Source organism: Bison bison, unplaced genomic scaffold, assembly GCF_000754665.1.
Source record: "Bison bison bison isolate TAMUID 2011002044 unplaced genomic scaffold, Bison_UMD1.0 scf7180017864309, whole genome shotgun sequence".
NCBI classification, from domain to species: domain Eukaryota; kingdom Metazoa; phylum Chordata; class Mammalia; order Artiodactyla; family Bovidae; genus Bison; species Bison bison.
The window spans coordinates 8,034,667-8,061,587 of NW_011494881.1; the positions used below are offsets into that span (position 1 = coordinate 8,034,667).

The 26,921-nt window shown below is 39.6% G+C and overlaps 2 protein-coding genes across 5 annotated transcripts in view; one reads left to right on the forward strand and one right to left on the reverse strand.

The window, feature by feature from the left end:
- Positions 1 to 1,339, reverse strand: part of AP3M1 (adaptor-related protein complex 3, mu 1 subunit) — a 21,667-nt gene extending 20,328 nt beyond the window's left edge. Inside the window, exon 1 of one of the 4 annotated variants that reach the window (XM_010852356.1) lies at positions 1,088 to 1,339. The gene's annotated coding sequence lies outside the window, so the exon portion shown is untranslated. The other 3 variants (XM_010852355.1, XM_010852353.1, XM_010852354.1) reach the window with 3 other exon arrangements.
- Positions 956 to 26,921, forward strand: part of ADK (adenosine kinase) — a 550,542-nt gene continuing 524,576 nt past the window's right edge. Inside the window, exon 1 of the mRNA XM_010852351.1 lies at positions 956 to 1,076. Coding sequence (XP_010850653.1) covers positions 1,012 to 1,076 — 65 coding nt within the window. The 5' untranslated portion in view covers positions 956 to 1,011. The remainder of the gene's footprint in view (positions 1,077 to 26,921) is intronic.

Below are 26,921 nucleotides of genomic sequence, written 5' to 3' on the forward strand. Positions count from 1 at the left end.
CCAAATCCAACTGTCACCTCCTCAGTTTAAATTCCTATTAACTCATTTTTGAAGAACTGCAACACCCTTCTCACCGTATTCACCGAGGCTCATCCAGGTGCCACCCTCTAACAGGACGCCCGCTCGCGTCAGTTAGGGATTTTGTCCTCCAAAGTAGAAGCCTGGGGTTGAGGTCCGAGTTGTCGGTACTCCAGCTCTCCGTGCGTGACAAGACCTTTTTGCCGCGCCGAAGCACGACAAGCGACCCCAATGAGCCTGAACCTCTTGAGCTTGAGGCCTGAGAACACTGGGCTGTAGGTGTACCGTTCCCTTCCGGCCTAGCTGGCAAGAAAGACCGGAAGGCCGGGAGGAAGGCGCGGCTCCGGTCCACAGCACCGGAGGCGCTTCCACACCCCTGGCTGGAAGCGGAGGTCTAACTAGTCAGTCTGCTTCCCAGCTTTCGTGATGTCCCCTGTCCGTAGACCACCCCCCCCTCCCCCGCCCCTCACACTCACCCCGGCTCCTGGGCCTGTCAGTGATTAGACGCGGGGTCCTCTCCGGACCGAAGCTGAGACAGCTGAGAAAGCCGTGAGGACCCTGCAGTTGGGATGCCCAGTAGATTGCCTGACTAACAGCTTCAATATAACCAATAGTTTTAGGAAGAGTAAACGAGCGGGAAGACGCTGAATGAGAAGACGTCTTTTGAATTTTAGGATATCATCTTCTGAATCATCCAGGTCTAGAAGAATGAGAGCTTTCACCTCTTTTGGACTCAGGCGCTCATCTGCAGCCTAAACCAGTCTGGGGTGTCCCTGGAGTCGAGCGCGCGGGGTCTGGAAGAGCTGTGTACTAGCCAATGGGTAAGGCCAAGAGGTAGGGCCAAAAGACTAGGGCTGGGAGAGGCACAAACTGGGAGGAGCCAAAGGGGGCGGGGTTTAGTGACAAGGAGGCGGTGATGCGGCGAGGGGGCGGGGAGAGGGAGCCGAAGGGGTGGGGCGAGCCCTGGAGCGTAAGTGAGGTGGGAGCGCGAAGATGGCAGCGGCAGAGGAGGAGCCAAAGCCCAAAAAGCTGAAGGTGGAAGAGTCTCCAGCGCTGAGGTGAGCCCTACCTGACATAGGGTGGAGGGCGACGAGCTGCCGCTAGCCAGGGGCCACGTAGGGTTGCGCGACCGAGGCGCTGGGTGGTAACCTCAACCCTCGGTATGGGGCCAACGCACGGGACGGGTAGCTCTGGTAGTTGCCCGCCTGGCTGCGACCCTTTGCCCGCTGTCCGCCCAGTTTGGCCCAGTCGCCTCAGGCTCCGGAGACGCTCCGCCGCCCTTGACCAATCAGAGCGCCGGCCGGGGTGCGGAGCCGGCTTTGGTTAGGCTGCAGGCGCCACGTGGGAGCCCGCCCCCGCTTGGCTGTGAGACCCGGGAGGACCGGACCGGACCCGATCTGAGCCGAGTCAATCGCGGCCACTTCCTCTTCCCTGGGGGATGATGAGGAGAATGCCCAGCGACTGGCCTACCCTGAGGCAAAGACAGAAATTTGGGGTATTTTTCGTAAAGGTCGCGGAAGGGCGCTTTGACCTTCCTTTTAGTACTTAGGTGGATCTGAATGCTGGTACCTTTGCAAATCCTCTACCAGGAACCAAGACCCCGCCTCCGAGGCTTTGCGGGAGTGGGGTCGGGGATGTGGGGATGGCATTTGCCAAAATGGTTAGGAAAGGTTAATTTTTCTTCTTTGCACTTTTGGCAGCAGTGGAGATAGTTCTACACCTAACATATGATTTGATGTTGCAACTTTTACTTACAATATGCACGTTTCTTGATGATTTTGAAATGCTCCTTGGAAGGCAGTGGGTTTTCTATGTAAAGCTAGATATATAAAACTGATTTAAAACTATTGGGACACTCCTGATTATACAAATTTCGTTTCTTCCAACATGATCCTTCTTCACTTTTGAAAGAACTAATCTTTCATGTTTGAAAAGATCACTTAGGAGTCCCGTGGTCTGTTCACGCTGTTTTCAATGGATGGTGACGAAATCCCTGCCAGTACCTTTAATATATTCATATTACCTTCAAAGGGCCAAAGTGTTAGTGTGCCTACCTTATATAAAGAAAATAAACTCCCCCCCCCTCCCCCGCCACGACTCAGGATGTTCTGTTTTCGTTTTAAGCTTTCAAACTACAGACTAAAGCAAAGGCTTTTGAGTCAGACCTACCTGGATTTGAGTTGTTTGGAGAAGCAAACTGACTGAAACCGCCCACTCTGGCCAGGCAATGTAGTAACCGTTTGCCGTGAGTTATTTTACCATAGGAGGTCGTGGTAAGGAACACGGAATTAACAAGCCACCTTTAACCGGATGAATTTGGGAAGGGTCAAAACACCACGTGTCCAACCATCTCCCAGAATCTTTCTCACTGACATCCATCTTGGCTAAGCAATGCCTGTTCCACCAGGGAGGAAGGACCCTGAATGAGAAAGATTGGCCAAAGACAACCCGGAAACTAATCCCATCACCATAAAACTTCAGACTTCAAGAAACACAGCAGAGCAGTTCTCCTGGGTTCTGTTAACCTACTGCTCTCTGGCAGGCGTCCCTTTCCAATAAAGTCCCTTGCTTTGTCAGCATGTGTGTCTCCTCAGATAATTCATTTCTGAGTGTTAGACAAGAGCCCACTTTTGGGCCCTGGAAGGGGTCCCCCTTCCTGCAACAAAGGCATATGCTTTCCTTGAAAAGCACCTTCTTAACAAAGTTTCCTCTACCAAATTGAAGACAGCTCCAACTTTTTCCCCTCCTATCCTACTAAAGATGCAGCCTTTAGATTTTTCTCTTATGCGCCTCCATTTTCAAAGTGCTTTCCTCTTCTACAGATGAGAAAATGGAAGCCTAGATGAAACAGTAAAGGAACTGAAGTTTGAACGCAAAGAATCTGGGTGCAAGTTCATTGTTATCTGACTTCACCGTGCCTACTTTTATACAGTCACCCAAGATATGCTTCTCTCTGACATGCAGCCTTAAAAATAATCATAAAAAATAATGTTTAATATGTATTGTTTCAGCATTTTACCTATTTTAACTCAATTCAATCCCTCAACAACTCTTCAAGGTAGACACTATATGTCCATTTTACCAAGGAGGAAACAGGTATAGAGAAGTAACTTTATCGAGGTCAACTTTATTGACTTCACATTTTGATCAAAAGCCCTAATGAACTGTTAACTCAGCTTTTGTTTTTTCTTGTTTTGTTTTTTGGTTAGTGTGTATAATTTTTTGTTGTTGCAATACATGAGCATATGATACTTAATAATTCTTAAACGTGTATAATGTTATTTTACAGGTCATCAGTGTCTGTCTACCTAAAACTTGTAAGTCTTTACTATGTGTAGACATGAAGGTAGGATTAGACACTTGAGTACTGGAATAAATCTTTTCATTTTGTGTGAAGACCTTTTGTGATTGGCTGTTCGTACTTTCGTTATATTCATTTGTCTTTAAGGATCTCTGTGATAATGTACTGAGTGGTTAGATTGTGTGCATTATTTATGATGACTTGCTTGACATTTAAGAGGTTAGCTACCAGTTTTGGTTAACTTTTAAGAGGATGGCTTATAAAGTCTGTTGTTCAGTCACCAAGTCGTGTCTAACTCTTCATGACCCCATGGACTGCAGCACACCAGGCTTCCCTGTCCCTCACTATCTCCCAGAGTTTTTTCAAACTCATGTCCATTGAGTTGGTGATATTATCCAACTATCTTATCCTCTGTTACCCCCTTCTCCTCTTATACAGGAAGTCCCCAAAACAAAAAATTATCCAGGGAAAAGTGACAATAATGTGGAGGTTGTAAAAACTCTGCTCTAGAGAGAGCATCTGACAAGTCTAGTTTCCCTTTCTCAAAAAATATTTTTCTTGGCTTTTTAGGGTTACTGAAGTTGGAAATAAGCTAGCTTTATCATGTTTTCACACTGGGTCAAGGAACAGAAGGGAACATTAATTGAGTGCCAGGCACACTAGGTGCTTTATATATGCTATCTCATTTAATCTTCCCAGCAACCTGTGAATGAGCCTTGTGTTACAGTGGTGTATGTAGGCCTGAAAGAAGTCCAGAAGCATTTTGGGGAACTGTTCCCTTGATAAAGATGTTCCATGATGATTCCCTGTATTTAGGACCACTTTCTTTTCTCTCTTTTGGGAATGTCATCCAAGTTCATTTCTTGAGCGGTCACCTCTGAGAGGATAGAGTTTCTTCCCAGGCTTTTTGAGCACATGCCAAGTGTATTCTTTTAGTCTTTCAAGTGCCTGTTATTTTAGGCATGGTGCTGAAAACTAGGTACACGAAGTGAGAGAGCAAAGAACCGGTACCATCTTCTTGGTGGGAAAATGACACCTGCGTATTCCAAAAGGTGACAGAGAGCTAACCAGGTGGAAAATAGGGTGTCTGGCTTTAAAGAAAAGTTTGTTTGGAGGTAGAAATGGGAGAGAGCTGCCTCTGCTGGGGAACTGCATCTGTTTGGTCTGACTAAAGCTGGAAGGTATAAAGGGGTCACGGTTTTGTACTGAACACTTTCACCTGTGTGATCTTTTTATCTTATGTCCTTCAGCCCCCAGACCTAATTTGAACTGCTGAATATCTCCTTCGGAGTGTCTTGCTGACACTTGAAAGTCATACATATCAAGCTAAATTCACCTGTTGTCCTAAATCTGCACCTTTTTCCATGGTCTGTATGTATGTTAATGGCGCCACTAACTTCTCTTATTCCAAAGTTTGGAGCCTAGATACTTGGTGTATTTTCCCTCTGTATATGGTTATCAAAGTTGGTCTTCTTCAATTATGTCTGATAAATTCCTTTTCTTTTCCATCCTGCTGCCACAACTCAAGTTTAAGACTTTATTTTGCTTAGACTTTGTATTGACTTTCTCACCAGTCTCAAGTTCTACCTAAGCTTCATTAAGAATAGCTCGATTTATTCATCATAGAAAATACTTGTAAGCTCTGAAGTTGATGTTAGGAAAGGCTGAATCTGAAGAGCCATTGTAACTCTTTCTGATGTTAGTAATTATACATTGTTCTGGGTCGTGGTTTAACAATTACACATTGTTCTAGGTCATGACTTTCATATAACTTATGCATATAAATTATATATAATTTTAATCTTGATTAAAAAGGAAACAAACAGCACTTCTCCAGTCAGCAAATGCTGAACTTTTCTCAAGTTATTGTTGCCTAACCATTTGTCTTCTATGGGCTCCTTTTAGTCTTTCCTTCTGTCTTTTACTTCACTAATCTCTCTGTTTTAAAATTGTGTATTAAACCTCAGAAAAGTCTGTAAGTATTTTGGATGACAAAGCAACAATAAACACTTTTTTTTTTTTAATTTCAGAAAATTCTCTGAAATGTGATTTTTATAAATGGAGCATACTGTTCCCGGGGTGGCCTGTTGTGAGGATTAAATGTGGAAAATGTACGCATGGTAGAAAAGAGAAAGGATGATTGATCATGTGTCCGTAGTGCGTCGCTCAGTGCCTGGTCCTTGGGAGCTATTCAGTTAATGTTTGAGTGAATTATCAGCACAGCGTAGAGTGAGACTACTGAGTTTTACTTTTTTAGATCTTATGCTTTTAACAGTGCAGCCTAAAATCGAGTTTGGCTCTTTTTAGGTGACATTGCATGTTGCTTACATTACAAATTTAATCCTTTAATATTAAAGCTTTTGACTATGAAGGAAAATGAAAAATGGAACTCTTGGAGGTACTTTGTATGAATGCCTTAATAAAGTCCTTTCCTAGGCATTATAAATTAGGGCAGAGTGAGGGTGGTGAAAAGGCAGAGTCAGAGGAAAGCCTCCATGGATGGTCCTAGGTGTCTAGAGATAAACATGAAATGTGTGGAGCCCAGGCAAAGTCGGAAGGACTTTTGGTAAAAAGGCATTGAAAACTAAGTTTCTGGTATTAGGTATAGGCCTAGACTGAATAACACTAAATAAAACATGAAGCCAGTATGCTACTTTCTACCTGGAATATGGCTTGGCTTCCCTTCCAGACAATAAAATCCTGTCTGTATGCAAAATATTCAGAGTTAAATCAAAATTGTCGAGCATTCTGGTCAGAATGGAAGCCAGCAGAGGCGTAGTTAAGAGCATGGTCTCTGGAATCAGACCTTTGGTCCTTGGTCTTTATTAGCTGGTAATCTTGGTAAGATTGTTTAATGGCCCCATTCCTCTGTTTTCTCACCTTTTAAATGGATATAATAAAAGTACTTACCATAAAAGATTGTTGGGAGGATTTCACTAAAAAATAAATATAAAGTTGGCTCATAGTATGTCTGCAGTAAATGTTAGCTACTGCTGTTGTGGTAGTGTTTATCCTGCTTTTGGCTCCCTACCCTGTTCCGAACTGCAGTTACACATTTAAGCAGAAAAAGAAAAGATCCAGGTATACTCAAGAACAAGATAAACATCTCCAGGGACTGAAATGAAAAGGAAACATGCATTTAGATTCTGGGTTCAGGAGCAAGTGGAAATAACTTTGTGCAGGGGAGCTGGAGTCAGATACCCTGAGTGAATCTTGTAGCTGGATTGGGGCTGACTGAAAAGAAGGCTGAAAGCCTCTGTTCCTGGCTGTTGCTTTAAAAAGCTGTGAATCTGAAGTGGTGACACAGAAGTGGCTGAGCTGCCAGATGGCTTAAAGTTGGGAACTGTAATTTCTCCATTATCAACTGGTACAAGAGCACCAGACTTGGAGGTCATGAATCTAGAAGAGGGGTTCAGTTCAGTTCAGTTCAGTCACGCAGTCGTGTTCGACTCTTTGCGATCCCATGAATTGCAGCACGCCAGGCCTCCCTGTCCATCACCAACTCTCAGAGTTTACTCAAACTCATGTCCATCGAGTCGGTGATGCCATCCAGCCATCTCATCCTCTGTCGTCCCCTTCTCCTCCTGCCTCCAATCCCTCCTAGAATCAGAGTCTTTTCCAATGAGTCAACTCTTTGCATGAGGTGGCCAAAGTACTGGAGTTTCAGCTTTAACATCATTCCTTCCAAAGAACACCCAGGACTGATGGATCTTCATCAGAATGAAGAAGAATGGACTGGTTGGATCTCCTTGCAGTCCAAGGGACTCTCAAGAGTCTTCTCTAACACCATAGTTCAAAAGCATCAATTCTTCGGCTCTCAGCTTTCTTCACAGTCGAACTTTCACATCCATACATGACCACTGGAAAAACCATAGCCTTGACTAGATGGACCTTTGTTGGCAAAGAAGAGGGGTAGCTTACCTCAAAACCATTGGAAAAAGGAAGGGAAAGTCTGAGCCTGCAAACAGATAAGGAAGACCATTACTTAGAAAATAAACACAACTACCAGGAGATAAACTCCCTTAAAATCTACTGGATTGTTAGAGCAATTTCAGACTGATTTTAAGTATTTTTAAAGATCCTTAAAAAGATAAAAGAAATAATAGTTATTTAAAACATGTTATAAATAAAAAATAGTAAATATGAAGTAAATGGCTATGTAAAGTAAAAAAGTTACTGAAATTAACAAAAGTTGGTTAAACTCCAGTTCAAACACATTTAAAATGAAAATTAATGAGTTGGAAGATAGTACTGAGTAATTCTCCCAGTTGTAGTACAGAGAAATCAAGAAAAATCAAGAGAATATATATATTATATGTGTATATACACGTGTGTGTTATGTTCGGTCATTAAGTCGTATCTGACCCTTTGCAGTCCCATGGACTGCAGCATGCCAGCATCCCTGTCTTTCACTATCTCCTGGAGTTTGCTCAAATTTATGTCCATTGAGTTGGTGATGCTATCTAACCATTTCATCCTCTACCACCTCCTTCTCCTTTTGCCTTCAATCTTTCCCAACATCAGGGTCTTTTCCACTGAGTCAGCTCTTTGCATCAGGTGGTCAAAATGTTGGAGCTTCAGCTTCAGCATCAGTCCTTCCAGTGAATATTCAGGGTTGATCTCCTTTTGGATTGACTGGTTTGATCTTCTTGCAGTCCAAGGGACTCTCAAGAGTTTTCTCCAGCACCACAATTCAGAAGCATCAATTTTTTGGTTTTCAGCCTTCTTTATGGTCTAACTCTCACATCTGTAAATGACTACTGGAAAAACCATAGCTTTGACTATTCTGACCTTTGTTGGCAAAGTGATGTCTCGGCTTTTTAATATGCTATATAGTTTTGTAATGGCTTTTCTTCCAAGGAGCAAAGGTCTTTTAATTTCATGGCTGCAGGCACCATCCGCAGTGATTTTGGAGCCGAAGAAAAGAAAGTCTGTCACTGTTTGCATTGTTTCCCTATGTATTTGCCAGCAAGTGATGGGACCAGATGCCATGATCTTAGTTTTTTGAATGTTTAGTTTCAAACCAGCTGTTTCACTCTCCTCTTTCACACTCATCCAGAGACTCTTTAGTTCCATTTCACTTTCTGCCATTAGAGTGGTATCATCTACATATCTGAGGCTTTTTATATTTCTCCTGGAAATCTTGATTCCAACTTGTGATTTATTCAGCCCGACATTTCATTTGATGTGCTCCACATGTAAGTTAAATAAACAGGGTGACAATATACAGCCTTGTCATACTCCTTTCCCAATTTTGAACCAGTCCATTGTTCCATGTCAGGTTCTAACTGTTGCTTCTTGACCTGCATGCAAGTTTCTCAGGAGACAGGTAAAGTGGTCTGGTATTCCCATCTCTTTAAGAATTTTCCACAGTTAGTTGAGATCCACACAGTCAAAGACTTTAGCGTAGTTGATGAAGCAGAAGATGTTTTTCTGGAATTCCCTTGTTTTCTCTATAATCCAACAAATTGGCAATTTGATCTCTGATTTGTCTACCTTTTCTAAACCCAGCTTGTACATTTGGAAGTTCTCCCTGGCAATACATACATATATGTAAAAATTGAGGCATCAACTAATGTCTAATTAGGAGTTCCGAAAAGAGGAAAGAGTGTGAATAGTGGAGAGGCAATGTTGTTTTGCTGAAAGTTTTCTTTCAATTTAGGATTGAAGGATTCATTAATAAACCACTAGTTACACAGTAAATAATTTCAATATTTAACACAGGATTATTTGACTTAATCTCAACATATAGTCATTTCTTTACCACTAGAGCCACCTGGAAAGTCCATATAGTCATTAAAAGAAAAGAAACAGGAACAATAGAGGCAGTAGCATATGCATCACCACGTTGGCCAAATTCTACATCCAGACTTGAACAGCACTGGGAAGTCCTGAGTAACAGCAGTCTGGAGTCCTAGTGGGGAATAGGGTCCTGGGCGGTGTGTCGACCCCATAGGTGAGACTTCAATTGCAGTTTTGGAGGCTCCTGCTTATAATCACAGGCCACTTGACTTGGTGGTAGCAATTGTGCGATTACAGGCAGGAAGTCCAGGCAAGATCAGAAGTTGGTCAGAGGTCTGCTCCCTTACTTCTGAAGCCTGAACCAGACTGCCTCCATTTTAATTTCCCTAAAACATATTAGAAGAAATGATGACTGAGAATTTTCCAGAATTTAAGAAAGATCAAAGCCCTCAGGTTGAAAGGGTATTCCAGATGCGTTTAAGTGACATCATATGGTATTTGTCTTTCTCTTTCTGACTTACTTCACTTAGTATGATAATCTCTAGGCATCCATGTAGCTGAAAATGGCATTATTTCGTTCTTTTTAATGGCTGAGTAATATTACACACACCACATCTAATTTATCCATTCTTCTCTCAATGGACATTTTGGTTTCCATGCCTTCACTATTTTAAATCGTGCTGCTATGAACATAGGGTGCATGTGTCTTTTTGAATTACAGTTTTGTCTGGATATGTGCCCAGGATTGGAATTGCTGGATCATGTGGTAACTCTATTTTTAATTTTTTGAGGAACCTCCATACTGTTCTGCCTACTGGCTATACCAGTTTACATTCAAATAGTGGGTTATTTTTGTTTATTATTTTTTATTTTTTTGTATTTTCCAACTGTTCTAAATTGAACATATATATTAGGACTTGATTTTAAGCTGGAGGAACTTGATGTATACTGAATACATATTTTGGTCAAGTGCTGAGTGGCTGAGTATCATCATTATAGAATGGACCTCTGGGATACTAAGTAAATCTGAAACTTTGTAAAATAAGCATTAAGATTTTCGTATAGGTTATAGTCTTTTCATCTTTATTTCTGAAATCCCCAAAGCTCTAAAAACTGGAAATTAAAAAAAAAAAGGTTTGAGATAGAATTAATTTGCCAGCAAAACTTGAACGGGTGGGAGGCTCCCTACAGTATTTATTTGTTGACACAAATGTGTGTGTTTTGCTGTAGATATATCTGCTTGTTAATGGCATGCTGCATGAAACCTTCCTGGGCAGTTTACAAAATATAGTACATAGAGTGTGTTACCTTCCTAAAATTCACAAACTTGTGAATCTCATAAAATTCTGGCCCTAAAACATACCTTGCCCCAAGGATTCAATAAAAGGATTGAGGGCCTTTTGAAAAATTTAAATACTCAATTTTTTGTTGTTGTTCAGTCACAAAATTGTGTCTGATTTTGCAACCTCATAGACTGCAGAACACCAGGCTTCCTTGTCCTTCACTATTTCCTGGAGTCTGCTCACTCAGGTCCATTAAGTCAGTGATACCATCCAACCACCTCATCAAACTCTGTTTTAAAAATTCAGTTTTTTAAAGTTTACTATGCAGAGTACATCATGAGAAACGCTGGGCTGGAAGAAGCACAAGCTGGAATCAAGATTGCCGGGAGAAATATCAATAACCTTAGATATGCAGATGACAACACCCTTACAGCAGAAAGTGAAGAGGAACTAAAAAGCGTCTTGATGAAAGTGAAAGAGGAGAGTGAAAAGGTTGGCTTAAAGCTCAACATTCAGAAAATGAAGATCATGGCATCTGGTCCCATCGCTTCATGGGAAATAGATGGGGAAACAGTGGAAACAGTGTCAGACTTTATTTTTTAGGGTTCCAAAATCACTGCAGATGGTGACTGCAGCCATGATTTTAAAAGACGCTTACTCCTTGGAAGGAAAGTTATGACCAACCTAGATAGCATATTGAAAAGCAGAGACATTACTTTGCCAACAAAGGTCCGTCTAGTCAAGGCTATGGTTTTTCCAGTGGTCATGTATGGATGTGAGAGTTGGACTGTGAAGAAAGCTGAGGGCCGAAGAATTGATGCTTTTGAACTGTGGTGTTGGAGAAGACTCTTGAGAGTCCCTTGGACTGCAAGGAGATCCAACCAGTCCATTCTGAAGGAGATCAGCCCTGGGATTTCTTTGGAAGGACTGATGCTAAAGCTGAAACTCCAGTACTTTGGCCACCTCGTGCAAAGAGTTGACTCATTGGAAAAGACTCTGATGCTGGGAGGGATTGGGGGCAGGAGGAAAAGGGGATGACAGAGGATGAGATTGCTAGATGGCATCACCGACTCGATGGACGTGAGTCTGAGTGAACTCTGGGAGTTGGTGATGGACAGGGAGGCCTGGCGTGCTGCGATTCATGGGGTCGCAAAGAGTCGGACACGACTGAGCGACTGAACTGAACTGAACTGATTGTGAGGAAACAACAGTTTCTCATCAGAATCACTTGCTAAAATATTCCTGCAGTCCCCATTCTACATGTTGATAATTCTAAGTCAATGCTTGTTTCAAAGGTCTTATTTGGCTAGTTTTTCCATAGTACTTGTGCTGGTTATGTCATTGAGTTCTTAGGTTTTTTTTCCGTTTCTGATAGTAACTGACTAAGGTAAAGACTTCAGGTTTTTGAATTTCAAGATTTAGAAGGCGTATTTCACTGGAAGTGGTCTCATGAACTCAAGTTTCACATACTACTTGAAGATGATACCTTTTGAATATTTTCCAAAGCAGATTTAAAGTTGTTGCCCTCTCTTCTATGTTTTACTTCTGGTGTTTTTGTTTGTACTTGTGCCCTCACATGATTTCTTTAAAAATGTTTCCATTTAGAAAACAATAATTAGTTTTCAACATAAGAACATCTAAATTTCCACTTGGAATTTGGCTTTCATCGCATGCATGCCGATTTCAGCACCTTCTGTAGAATAAGAAATTGTGTACAGCAATTATGTAAGAAACCCAGTTTGCTTACTTATTAACAGGCTCTCACAATTTTGTCAGCAAGCCGCACTTAGTCATTAGTAAACCCAGCTATTTTTCTGTTTAGCTGCAAATACAAGATTATAGGTCTGGAAGTAGCCTATGTGATCACTGATCACTCACAAAATTAGCGATTATTGGAAATGATATTGAAGTAGTTACTTGGCTTTTTTGCCGTCTAGAGGCTCAGGCTGGACTTTGGTGTATCCATAGTAGAACCATTTCTAATTCTCTAAGAGACTCAGTTGACTCAAAGAAGTCTAGCCAAATATGACTCATTCTAGGAATGCATCCTTAGCTTCTATTATCCTCTGGTATTGAATTTATTTCTCACACAGGCCATCTTAAATGTAGTAAGAAAGACAGCATTTTTCATCCCTAAGCCCACAATCTCATGAGCCCAAAGGCAAGACTTTCCACATCTGTTTAACGGTTTTGAGAATATTCTGATTGGCCCTGCCTGGGTTACATACCCACCATTGAACCAATTAGCGTCTCAGAGGTGGGGATTTTGGCCAGCCTTGGAGGTACTCTTACTCTTTTTCCTGTGTGCGTGTGTTTATATATGTTGGGGAGTGTATGGATGTTGAGGAAGACACTATAATCAACAGCTCTACCAGGAACTTGAAGGGTGCAGGAGGTGGTGTCATTCTCTCAGCAAGAGAAAAATTCATTATGGCACTTAAAGAAAATATTTACAAAAATGAACAAACAATCCTCTCCTGTCTCCTGCTGCCACTGGAAACCTCATTCCTCAAGGTCCAGACAAAGTCTATCTCCCTTATAAAATTTTCCTAATCGCCAGGCCTGGGAACGGCTCTGTCTGCTGCTTGGTGCTTTATGCTTCGTATCATTGCAGTGCGCAGTGTGTGCGTGTTTCATCTTGTCTACTGCTACTTGAAGTCAGGAAACTAGTTGAACAGCTCTCAATGCTTTATAACTAATTACTTCATTGCAACATAGGCCCTAAATTTTTGTTCAATGAATTAATTAACTCTTTAAAGAGGTTTGAAGCTTTGTAGTATTCAGTGGTGCAAAATGGAATCATATATTGACTGTAAATTGTTATCTGTTCAGAAGAGTTGACAGAACTCTTAATGAAAATGTTTCATGGTTCTTGGACCTTTGTTTTTTATTGTCATGGGGAGTGAGCTTGTGTGTGAAATAAATCCAGTGCTGGAGGACAGAGGCCAAGAGATGCACTCTAGACTGCATTTCTGTTCTTTCTGATGACTATAGTAAGCTTTGACTGTAATAATCATCTCATGCATTTGTCCATAGGGAAAATTACCTCAAAAGAAATATATTTCTCCTGTATTAATGGCTTCCCAGGTGGCACAGTTGGTAAAGAATCTGCCTGCCAGTGCAGAAGATGCAAGGGACTCGGGTTCGATCCCTGGGTCCAGAAGATCCTCTGGAGGAGGAAATGGCAATCCATTCCAGTATTTTTGCTTGGAAAATTCCATGGACAGAGGAGCCTGGTAGGCTACAGTCCATAGGATTGCAAAGAGTTGGATACAACTAAGCACAATCAACCAACCAACAACACTATATTAATAGAAACGTATTATTAAGGCCATGTTGTCAGTGTTTTCTTTCTTAAAATAAATATAGTACCACTGCTTATTTGGTGGAGAAATGAATTTTCTGAAAGAGTGAATTTACAAAGAACTCAGTGACCTATCAGAATGGTCAGTCTTTTCCCTATGGGTTTGCAAGTCCACATTTAGTGAGATTATTTGCATTGTAATGAACTCCAAAAGCACTGAAGGTTAGCAGTATTGGTTCTTGATTTCATAACATACTGTGTAACAATGTACTATGTAACCAGTAAGTGATATCGCAAAATGGTCTTTTTAAGAAACTTGTCTCTATTGACTCATCCAAGAGGGGTCACTTGAAAACTATTGAAATAGAGCAAAATAATCAAATTCAGATGTCTTAGGGTTCTCAAATTCCTTTAAGCCTGATGTAGCAAAGAAAATAGTTTTACCCTTTGAGCCCTTGAGCTAAAGTTTGGAAACCCATGTTAAGTTTCTGAGTTAAGTAAGTTAAACAATTTGTTTATCTTTTTAAACAAACAGTTCAAATGTGTTGTCTTTGAAGTTAACCGCATTAGAGATTTGAACATTTTCTTATTTTGTAGTCATGGCTGAGGAAGTCTTGGGTTCCTCCTAAAATAGAGTTTTTCAGAAATTGTTTTTCTTATGCAGAGCTTACTAGACCTTCGACTTCACTTCTATGTGAAGCCTGAATAAGCTACATTCCTGAGAAGACTTGTTAGTATCCTGTGACTATCACGTCAGATTCAAAGCTCTTTAAATGCTCTCTTGTTGAACAAGATGTTGCTTCTTTTTACTCATAAAACAGGTTAAAGCAGGCTTTCTTAGGCTTTCCCTTTTAGGAGCTATTTTGGTATTTCCAAAGAAGGCCAGGGAATGCTGGTGTGAGTAGGAGTAGGAACAGGGGTGGGAAGAGATGTCTAGGTGTGCAAACCCTAAGGTAGGGTAGGATCTCATAGAGTTGAAGTTTCCTGCAAATCTCAGTATTAGATGTGGTTTTGAAATGATAATTTACAATTTCACGTGAATTTTTTGAAAACTCTGAACATGTTTTAGACCCTTTAGATTGTCAGTGCCTGGGGAGGTACTTAAAATCAGTCTCATATTTACCTTGTGTTTAGAGAATTGAAGCCCAGTAGGTTAAATATGAGTCATGTAACATAGCTATTAAGTATCTGAAATGAAATTTGATGCCAAATCTTATAATTTCTCATTGTCCTACTTTCTAGAACAGGAAATGAAGCATCAGTTTTTTTTTAAAGATAAAAATAACATATGAATACGTCAATAACTTTCACTTAGATCCTCACAAGGCCACCAGGTAACTACCTTCTGCTGAGGAAATAGACCCAGGGAGGTTAAGCGTCCCTAAGTAGTAAGCTCTCATTTCACACTCAGGACATGTGATTCACATTTCTTGGTGTGTGTATTACACTCTGAAGACAGAAATTGAGAACTTGTCAGAATAAATTTTGTATGTGAGAGATAAGCACACTATTTAAGGAAATTCTGTTTTCTGTTTAGTAACCTTGTTTAGATTTTTGTCTTTCAAGTTCTGTTATTCACATATGTAAGTGTCCAGCCCTCCTCACCCCCTAAAATAAACTTGTGGGATATACTTAATTGTAAGCTTTGCAGTGGATTAACTCATTGAACTTCAGTTTTGAGCAGGTTGTGTTTTCCATTAAAAGCCTTTTTTGCTTGGCATAAGCCAATTTTGCTTATGTTTTGAGAGTTAAAATGTTCCAACTAAGAGAACAATTTCTGATAAGTTTTTATTTACCTTGGAAATTTTGTACTTTTCTCTGATATTGACGATTTGAATGTTATGACTTAGCATTATTAATTATTATAATAATATGGAATAACCATTACTGTCCACAGAATTTAATATGCTCAAGATTATACAATAAATGGCAGAGATAGGGTTCAAACCTGAATCTGTCTTAACGTTTAGTAATTAGCTCAAATATTCAGGTATTATATAAACAATACAGCAGGAATCAATAGTGATTTATGGGATTAAAAAAAATAAGCAAGCCCTTTGCTTCAAAAATACTCCTAAATTATATATGAAACTATTACTAGTAATCTAAAAATCTATTAATTAATCTTAATATTATTAATAATTTAAAATTTTCTAAAAATATTCTACCAAATCTGAGATGGCAGTGGTGAGAATTCTTTTTCATTAGAAAAGGCCTGCAGCCACAATTAGTCTTCGACCTCAAACAGAAAAAAAGCAACATTTTTAAAGAAATGGTAAAATGTTCAGTTAGCCTACTTTTAAGGATATGACTATAACATTTCATTAAATTCGACTGATACTTAACAGCTCAATATTATAATGCTTGATAACCGTAGGAAGAAGGAAGTAGGAGTAAGAAAATGCAGATCTGTGAAAAGAAGAGGGGAAGTAAAAGGAAGTGATTTAAAAAAAGGACTCAGTCCCTCTTAGCTATTTCTGATTTCTGCATCACTTCCAACATCAGACATCTCTGCTTTTCAGCTTTTCACTCAGCTCTGAAGTGTGTATGTGAGTTTATGAGAAACTTCTTGTTATGAACTATAGTACCTGTGGTCTCTTAGGATGATATAAGGAAAAAGAACTTTGCATTATTAATCAGAGCACTTGGGTCCTATTAAGGTTTCTGTCTAGGTTTGTGTGTACACCTGTGAAGTGAGTAGTCTAGATTAAAAAGCTTTTCAAACTAGATCATGAATCAATTTGGGTGTAGAAAAAGTGGTATTTTATAAAAGGAAAATAGAAAGTGCCAGTGCACTGAATATGGTAAGGATAAATACTGCTTTGTGAAGTATTTCTGTTATGTGTATTTATGGAGTATTAGTTGCAGTGCAAAATGTATTTTCACAATGAGTTTGATTTTTCTGTCCTAAAATTTAGTGGCTTAAAAGAGCAGCCATTTTATTAGAGTTAATGGTTTTATGGGTCAGGAGTAGCTGGTTAATTCTTCTGTTCCATGTGGTATTGGCTAGGATCACTTGAAAGTATTTAGCTGATAATATGGAGAAGGCAATGGCACCCCACTCCAGTACCCTTGCCTGGAAAATCCCATGGATGGAGGAGCCTGGTAGGCTGAAGTCCATGGGGTCGCACAGAGTCAGACACGACTGAGCGACTTCACTTTCACTTTTCACTTTCATGCATTGGAGAAGGAAATGGCAACCCACTCCAGTGTTCTTGCCTGGAGAATCCCAGGGACGGGGGATCTGGTGGGCTTCCATCTATGGGGTCGCACAGAGTCGGACATGACTGAAGTGACTTAGCAGCAGCAGCTGATAATAGGTCTGGTCTGTTTTGGTAGAGGTGACTGGAAATCTTGGCTGGATTCATCTTTGTCTGTGTAGTTTGAGTGCCTCTCCCTGTGGTTTCTTCATCCTGGTAGTTGGACCTCCTTGAGAGCAGCTCAGGTCTTCAAGAGACCAAGGCAGGAGTTGGCAGTCCTTTATGGCTAAAGCTTGACCGAATTTGTCTATCTAAGCTTTTAATTCTGCTTCTGTCCTTTGAATGATGATTCATTTCAATAATCTACTCTCCTACCCCTCCACTTGCACAAATAACATTGGAAAATGTGTTAACTTTTGGTTTCGAAGTGCGGAGTTTAAATATGTATATTATTTTCCCATGGTATATAGTGAGTTTTAGGTTTTTGGAGAAATAATTTAAGGTCTAACCATTTCTGTGGAGTCTTAAGTTTGTTACCTAATGCTACCTAAAAAGAACTGCCTTCTTATAATGTTTGGAGATTCCATTTGGATTTAATTACTTCTTCCCTTCACATATAGTCAATCTGGAGCTGTTATGCTTTTGTCAAAATCTGGAAAGTGCGAAATCTGTTCCCATCAACCCCCATTCCACCCCACAGTAAAGAAAACAAAACCATTAAATGTTTTTGTTATAAATCTAAAGGTTGTTATCACAAGAAAAAAAAAATCTTTGTGTATGGTTATGGATGTTAACTAGACATTGTGGTGATTATTTGCAATATATACAAATACCGAATCATCTGAAGCTAATACAATGTTAGGTGTCCATTTTACCTGCAAAAAATATATTCATTTTTGTAAAATGTAGATTTTGTGATGTATTTTTAGCTGATAGAGACTTTCTAGAATAGGACTATTCCCTATGATAGAATTGTAGAGATTTTTGTATATATACTTTTTATTCTGTATTGGGGTATAGCCAATTAACAGTGTTGTGTTGGTTTCAGGTGAACAGCAAAGGGGCTCAGTCATACGTACACATGTATCCATTCTCCTTGAAACTCCCCTCCCATCTAGGCTGCCACCTAACACTAAGCAGAGTTCCATATGCTGTGCATAGGTCATTGTTGTTTATCTGTTTTAAATCTAGCAGTGTGTACATGTCCATCCCAAACTCCCTCTCACTTCCCTCCATCCTCCTCTCTAAGAGCTGTAGGGATTTGAAGAAATGTCCATGTTAGCGTATCTGCCTATATTTGGAATATTAATAGCAGTCTCTTAGGATATAAATATAAGGGATTTATCTTACCATACCCTTGGCTATTTAGAATCCCAGATCTTGAAGCAGTGTTTGAGTTTAACCCCTGGCTTTTTGGGAATGGGTTGGGCTGGTTATTTGACAAGTTGCACTGGAGAGTAATTGTTTTTTCGCCTCTGTCTGCAGACAAATGTCTTGTTTTTCAGATAAACCACATTCATTTTAAATGTTCCTCTACCCCAGGCTATTCTTTCCTACCAAGAAAGACATGAAGACAATCAAGATTTCCTTCAAAGTAATAAAGGAGGAGAATGTGGAAAATGGTAATTTAGAATGAAATTCTGTGCATTTAAATGCCAGTATTTAAAAATAAATACTAAAACCCACCCTCAAATGAAATGAGAGTGGGAGTACTTAGGTATATTTTAAGCTTGTAAATAGGCTTGTGAAGATAAATGTCTTATCTCAACCCCTGGCACAGTGATATGTTATAGATGCTTGAAAGAAAGAAAGGGAAATCGCTCAGTCGTGTCTGACTCTTCGCGACCCCATGGACTGTAGCCTACCAGGCTTCTCCGTCCATGGGATTTTCCAAGCAAGAGTACTGGAGTGGGTTGCCATTTCCTTCTCCAGAGGATCTTCCCAACCCAGAAATTGAACCCGGGTCTCCTGCATTGCAGACAGATGCTTTACCCTTTTGAAATAATGTTATATATACACACATACATACATACCTATGTATGTACATATGTACATACATACATATGTACATACATACATGTGTACATACTTTGTGTATGTAAACATATGTCAAACCCTGATGATAGTAGTTCTATCACATTGCAGTTCTCTATGAACTTTTATAACTATTGAGGCAATAAAATAATTTATTCTTAAGGTTTCTTATGCCTGATTCTCTCAGATGCAGTGAAACATTAGAAAATCTGTACAGCAACCCACTGCAAAAGTTAGTGGTCCTTCCCTTTCATTTGAGACTACGTGATCACATCAAATAACCACTGGGTGAAGTATGTCCATTGAAAGCACTCCAAAGAGTGCTATGGTGTGTGTGCTGTATTTATACGTATATAGTTTTAATTACACTTGAGTTAGAATGTCTGTTGTGCCAACTAAGAGAAGACACTTCAAAGATTACATTTTCCCCAATACAACAGTTTTGGTGGGCACATCTCCCCCTCCCTGGTTTCCCAATAACAATGAGACCACTATCATTACCGCCTCCACCGCCATCACTGCTGTATAAAACTTCCACGTGTTTCAATTTTAAATGCTTCGTTATTGCAGGAAAGCAGTCTGCCCTGTTTCCACAAGGAGGGGTTGCACTGTTTCCTTGAGGTCAGTCTTTAGGCTGATGAGAACCAATGCCAGTCTGTGTCCTGTCCTATAGACTGTGGGAGAAGATGGCCCTCTGCCCATGTAGTAGGGTTGAAGACAGGGCCTTCAGATCTAGATTAGTCCTCATTAGTGGAAACTATGAGATTGCTGGTTACCGTTGTTAGAATACCTCTTAGGGGGAAAAAAAAGCCCCAAAACACTGGGACTACTAAATAAGAGACCAGTTTAATCATTTCTAAAAAACTCAATAGAAACTACTGTTCCTTAGAACTCTTTGGATAAAGCTGCATATTTTTTACTCTTATTTAGAGAATGATAGGCACCGGTTAGTTAGAGGACATACCCAAGGACAGCATGAATATATAAAAATTTTTTTTTCTTACAGAGGAGCCTTTTATGGACATTTGTGGTTTCAATTTCTGAGTCTTGAAAGATCTTGCTAAGAAATAATTTGTAATTTTCCTAAAGCCTAAATTTGATTTGCACAAGACGAATGGCTGAGATGGGGTATTTTCTTAGTTTTATAGTAAACTGAACCCTTGTACTCATTGTGTGCCTCTGAATTCTTGCAGAGTGGTAAAAAAGATATTTTTCTTTGTCAAAAATCAGTGTTGTGATTTTGACAGAAATGAAATTGTGATTGAAATTTAAAAAATGAAGAGGTCTAAGAGATGATTCTTGGTGGCAATTAGGAGTCTTGGCCAAATTAAAGATAAAAATGGCAGATTCATTGTCTGCTTAGATTTAACTATGAATAAGTACACATGGAAAAAAAAGAAGCAACTTCTGAAAGTATTTCCTGTGATGCTCCAGCTAATAAGAAAGCTCTTTCTGGACTATTATATTGCATGGGTTGAAGTCACAGTATAGTGGTCTGAAACTTGGACATTTGTAAAAGTCTCAGACTTACGTCAGTCTATCTTGGGTTTACTCTGATCAGACACTGTATAGTGGTAACTAGTCCCAGTTCTGGAGTTATACTACCAGAGTTTGCATTTCTGCTCTGTAATGTGTGACTTTCAGCAAATTCTTTAACCACTTTGAGTTTCAGTTTCTTCAAGTGTAAATGGTGATAATAAAATGTCTTCTATTACGGTTGTTGTAAATTCAAATGAGATAGTACTTGAAAGATATATATAGCGTGGTTCCTGGCACATACTAACCACTCATTAAGTTGTACCTTGGAGAAGGGCATGGCAGTCCACTCCAGTATTCTTGCCTGGAGAATTCCATGGACAGAGAAGCTTGATGGGCTGCAGTCCATAGGGTCTCAAAGAGTTGGATGTGACTGAGCACACATGCATGCAAGTTGTACCTATTATTTTTCTTATATATATATTTAGTGGCTGCTGGCTTCCCTGGTAGCTCAGAGGTTAAAGAATCTGCCTGCAATGCAGGAGACCCGGATTCCATCCCTGGGTTGGAAAGATCCCTTGGAGAAGGGAATGGCAACCCACTCCAGTATTCTTGCCTGGAGAATGCCATGGACAGAGGAGCCTGGCAAGCCACAGTCCATGGGGTTGCAAGAATTGGACACGACTTAGCAACTTAGACAGTGATTGCTAGCAGGTGACTGCTAAGGTAGAATGGTTCCCCTCTTAGGGTGTTGTTCAAATGAAACTGCATATACAATTGTGGACAACTATTTAGTCTATTAATAGAAAACAGTAGGCACTACAGAGTAAGAACAACTAGAAAGAAAAATCTGTTTCCCAAGTTTTTATTTCTATCCCTGACCACTACTAGAACTTGTCCCTTGAACTTGATTCTTGCCTTTTCCATTTATCTTGGTAATAGCAGCACCATTTACTCAATTTAGCCCAAATTTACCCAATGTTGTCTAAAATCTAGGAGTTACTCTTGATTCCTTTATTTTCCTTACTCCCCTGTATTTTGCAAGTCCTGTCATTCTACCTCCAAAATGTCCATTTACTTCTATGTCCACCACTATTTTTGTGGTTCAGATCAGAATTATTTGTCATCTTTAATACTGTAATAGGTTATTTATTTGGTTGCATCAGGTCTTAGTTGTGGCATGGGGGATCTAGTTCCCCAATCAGGGATTGAGCCTGAGCCCCCTGCATTGTGAACACAGAGTCTTAGCCACTGAACCACGAGGGAAATCCCTGTCACAGGCTTTTAATTTAGTCTTTCTGCCTTCATGCTCCTGTGATCTATTCTCTGCACTGTAACCACATTCTCTTTTAAAACAATATCAGATCATGTCATTCCTCTGTTTAAAACTTAATTAAGTGTTCAAAACTTAATTCCTGTCTTGCTTATAACAAAATCTAAACTTCTTAGGCTCATCAAAGCTAAGACAGCCTGCTTCTTCTCTGACTACAGCCTTTCCTCTCTTCCTTGCCCTTTTTCACACTGGCCTTCCAGTTATTTTAGTCATATCTGTCTGGAATCCCTTCCCCACTTTGCTATTCTTTGCTATTCAGTTTCTTCCTACTGGAGGCCTTCACTGACTCTAAATGAGCCTTTCTCTGTGTTGGTTTGCTGGTTTTAATTCTCTGAATAGCACTTATGAGCATTTAATGATCTTATTTATTTGATTATTCATCCATATCCCCTCACTAGAATGTAAGTTCTTTAAGGGCAGTACATATTCTTGGCCGTTGCTTAGTCTCCAGTGTTTTGAGTAGTAGAGTAGAACTCAGTAAATATTTGTTGAGCTAATGAGTGATTGATCTCCTTCCCCCTTTTTTTGGCTCTGCCTTGGATTGTGGGGTCTTAATTCTCTGACTAGGGGTTGAACCCCTGACCTCAGTGGTGACAGCATGGAGTCCTAACCTCTGGACCACTAGGAAATTTCCGAGTGATTCAGTCCTAAAAGCTTGTTTGTGAAGTACCAGATTTATGGTAAAATAAAAATAAGAAAAAATCTTTTACATAGAAACTATACTTCATAAGATTACCAGCAATACTTTTGAGTAGCACTATTTATTCTGTGATGGCCTTTTTACATTTTTATGTTAAAATGCCCTTTTATGAAATGATAGTGCTGTATTCAATTATGTAGTTTAAATATATATTCTTGGCAGCATAAATAATTGGGAAGCTGTGTTGTCCTATACTTTTAGGTTGGAAGTTTTCTTTGACTTTTAGAGATTTGTGGTTCACTGAAAATAAAGAAGCACTGTGTGGGTGTTCTTGGGAGGGAGTTTTGCTAAGAATTCTTACTAAATAAAGTTCAATCAATCAAATGTTATTATATTCTTCAAACTCTCCTGGGAAATTGTCAGTTTCCATTTAAAGATTAGGTTCTGTTTGAATATGTCATGGTAAAGTGAAATGTGACATTAGAATCTACGGACAATAATTTAAAGGAAATAAAAATAGTGAACCTCTTATATCTTTTGAGGTAATACATTTAGCAATGTTTCTTTGAATAACCTTGACTATAATGAAAGCTAAGTAAAACTGTATACGTTCTATTTTCATTAAAACTGACCACCTCTTAAAAAAAATCTACTCAATTTGTATTGAGTCACAAGTGGACAGTTTTTTTTTTTTCCCCCACTTTCCAGTAAGAACTGAAAGGGCCCTGAGATGTTGACTGTAACAGATGACCTTGCATTTCAGATAAGGAAACTAATGGTCAAAAGGCATACTTTTTTTTTGGTAGGCCTAGGCTTAGAATTCCCACCTCCTCATTCCTGTGCTTCCCAGGTGGTGCTAGTGGTAAAGAGCCTACCTGCCAAGGCAGAAGGTGTAAGAAACACAGGTTCCATTCTTGGGTCTGGAAGATCCCCTCGTGGAGGGCATGACAGCCCACTCCAGTATTCTTGCCTGGAGAATCCCATAGACAGAGGAACCTGGCAGGCTATAGGCCACAGGGTCACAAAGAGTTGGACAGAACTGAAGCGACTTAGCACGCAGGCATTCTATTTTTGCTTAGTTAGGGATGTAATAAATTTTTGCTACTGTTAATGTGAAATAAATAGTATACAAATCCTTGTTCACATTTGCTCTATTTTATTTATGATAGTTGCCTAAAACATGGAATTGGTGACATGTATTGCCACAGAGCTTTCTAGAAATGTACCATTATATGGAAATACTTGTTATTGAACCCTTAACAACAAACTGGTTGTGTTTGAAGAGAACTTTGCTATTGTTTTGGGGTTGGAAGCATTTGTTGAAATGGTAAGTCTACATATTTGTTATGGTATCCATAAATGTATTTATTTAACTATTTGGGGGTTCGCTATCTACGTGCTTTTAGTGGCAAACTAACCACATGATTAGATAAATAGAATGTTTGCTTATCTATCTTTCTATGAGTAAATTATTCTGACTCACTGATCTTGATTCAACTATTTAAATTGGAAGAAGGTTAGTGGAAGTTAAAAATTCCAATTGACTGCTTTTCCCTATTCGGAAAATAGGGATTGAATAGGGAAATAAACTGAATAGGATTGAAATAAATTGCTTAGAAAATTGATCAAAAGTTTTTTAGTAGTTACTCAATAGCTAACCGTGTGTGTATTTGTTATGTGTATGGTTGAAAAAAACTGGGTGGAAGAGAGGGTAGGGAAAGATTAGGAAAGGAGCATGAAAAGCTGAGGAAAGGAACATGCTATGAATGAAAAAAGCTGCTGCCTTTATCTGGAAAAACATGTATTTTATCTCTACCTGATTGACTCTAAAAGAACGATCACACATGAACCCTTTTTACTGAAATAACATTTTTATATTTATACCTGCCAAAATGAACTATTATCTAAGTACATTTTAAATAATACACTTTTTAAAAGTTGTGTTGACTGGTTATGAGTACAAACAAAACAAAATTATTGATTGTTAGATGCAAAGTGTCACTTCTCAAAAGTTGGGTTTTTTAAAAAGAAATCTTTGAATTTGATATGACTTCAATTTTATTGAATATTTGAACATAGCAGACTTTTATCATCCCTTAATAACATACAATATATTTGTTTAAAAGCAGGGTTTCAAATCTAGCTTTTTTGTGTACCACCTTTTTTTCTTTACCTTTATTATTAAAAATCAAAAGTAAGTGTCAACAAAAGCATGAGTAAAAGTTCATTTATTTTTCACAGGGCCAAGTTCAGGTTAGCTTTCGTATCATGCTTCTCAGAGATATAATTTTAACAAGTGTGGTAATAACAAAGTAGTAATCATGTCTTGTGCTAAGGACTCTATTAGACACTTTACTAGAATGAATTAAGTTTTGATCTTCTCAATGCCATGAAAAGCATGTAATGTGTAAACTCATGCAGGAAGTCATGTAGGGGTTCCAAGTCACTTCTGTCTTGCTACCTTTATAATCTTGCTACTTTCCTTTACAGCCTTGCTACTTAGCATGGCCCACAGGAGAAGCAACTGGCAACATCTGGGAACTTAAGGAAATGCAAAATCTTGACCACAGAGCTTGCTGAATCCTTAATAATAAGATCTCTCAAGTGATATGTATTAAAGTCTGAAAAGCACCATAGTGCATCCCATATTAAAAGTTGCATGGAGATTTTGAAGTTTGTTCTGAGTATTATTCCTGGTTTTACTTTAGTTCATCCGGGTTACGGTTGTTGTTCAGTCGCTAACTTGTGTCCGACTCATGCGGGTTATCTATTAACATTTTCCATTAGTGGAGAAGGCAAACTGTTGAATTAGTCAATGTCTCCACTGCTTCAAATTGCTATCCTGCTGCTGCTTTGATTCACTTCCTGAGGAACAACTGGCTGGTTCTGCTTGTGGACATTTGGTCAAAGTCTCAATCAGCCAAGACTCTTGTTTTTAATAGCCTTTACTCATGGACTGAACACTTCAGATTTATAGTGCAGGGCTTCCTTCTAGATAGGCATTTTCCAAATTAAAGAAAATAATGTTAAAAGCATTTTTGAAGAAAACTTGAAATCTTTTGGAATACTTATATTTTAGATTGTAAGAAACCACAGATTTGTGTAAATTGATCTACTAATTTCATTTTGTGAACATAATTATTCTGTCACAGGGACAATGGTAGGTAAGAAAAGCAAGGCTGGCTTAGCAGAACAGCACTGTCAGGTAGACATGTAATGTAAGACAAAATTAAACTTCTAGCCACATTAAAAAGTAAACAGTTTAATCTTAATAGGTTTTATTTAACCCAGTGTAGCAAAGTACTATTTTAACATGTAGTCAAGATATATATAAAGACTTGAGATATTCTGTATTTTTTTGTACTGTCTTGAAAAAGTACATATTTATCTGTGCAGTGTCTCAATTTGGATGCTAAATTTTCTACCTTGAAACGTATGCAGTGAAAAATACTGTGTTTAATGGAATAATGTTTTACTTTGCTTTTGGTTTTAAAATTTAAACTAATTAAAAGGAAATAAATATTTAGTTCCTTCAATCACAGAATGCACATTTCAATGTTACGTGTTAGGGTGTGTTTCTAATGTAACTGATTTCAGATTATGGAATTGAACCCCATCCAAAATGCTTAGTAAATGAATGCCACCGGAGGTTATGGTCTGTCTGTTTATATAAATATTTGTACACAGAATAAAGAGGGAATAAACAAAAGCTATTTAGATCATAAAACGTTTATTTTCTAACGCCCCCATGTCAGTCCTTCCTGCAGGTGGAATTGATTTACTGTCTTTTATTAGCGGTTCAGACTCAGTTTTAAGTTCTTTTACCCCCGCTAAATCGCAAAGTTAGCGCCAAGAGTCAAGGTTCTTCCAGTTTTCTATGACTAGATGCTTGCTTCAGAGCGCTGCATCCTTTTCAGGAAAGGGAGGACGTCTGACAATTAGTGTGTCAAGCAGGATAGTCTGGGCTAGTTTGGCCTGGAGGTTTTAAAAGTTACACGTGTACCTGGATAACCCGGGAACTTGCTAAAAATACCATTGTACGGGCCTCACTTTTCTAGGTTCTGATTCGCAAGTTTACACTGAGACCCTGGACACTTCCTTATAAGCTGTCCTAACTTTTTAAAGTCCAAAACGTTTGGGGACCACCATACTCGGCACTTGACTCTTAGAAGGCTGCGAGTTCTAATTTAACACATCGTGCTGCTATTGCCACGCGATCGACTCTCCCCGGACTGAGGTTGCCAGGCGGTTGCGATTTTTCTGCAGATGGGTTTTTAGGCTGTTAAACCCCCTCTCCGAAGACTGCCCTGACATCGCCCCCGTCCCAAGCCCTGTTAGAGCGACCTGGGCTGGCCGAGGTAGACCGCGCCATGTGACTGATAAACCGGTTGCCTTTCGGGGCGGCCATTTTTGAGGCGGGCACCCAACCTCGTGCACCGTAAGCCGGGAGTGGGGGTAGGCAGTTACCAGGACTCAAGATGGCCACCGAGCCCGCTAGCCAGCCCGCTAGCCCGCATGCCGGCACGAGACGCACAGGCGGCTTGCCGTGGCCGGCGGCGCCCTGGCTAGGTCCTTGGGCCGGCAGCCCGG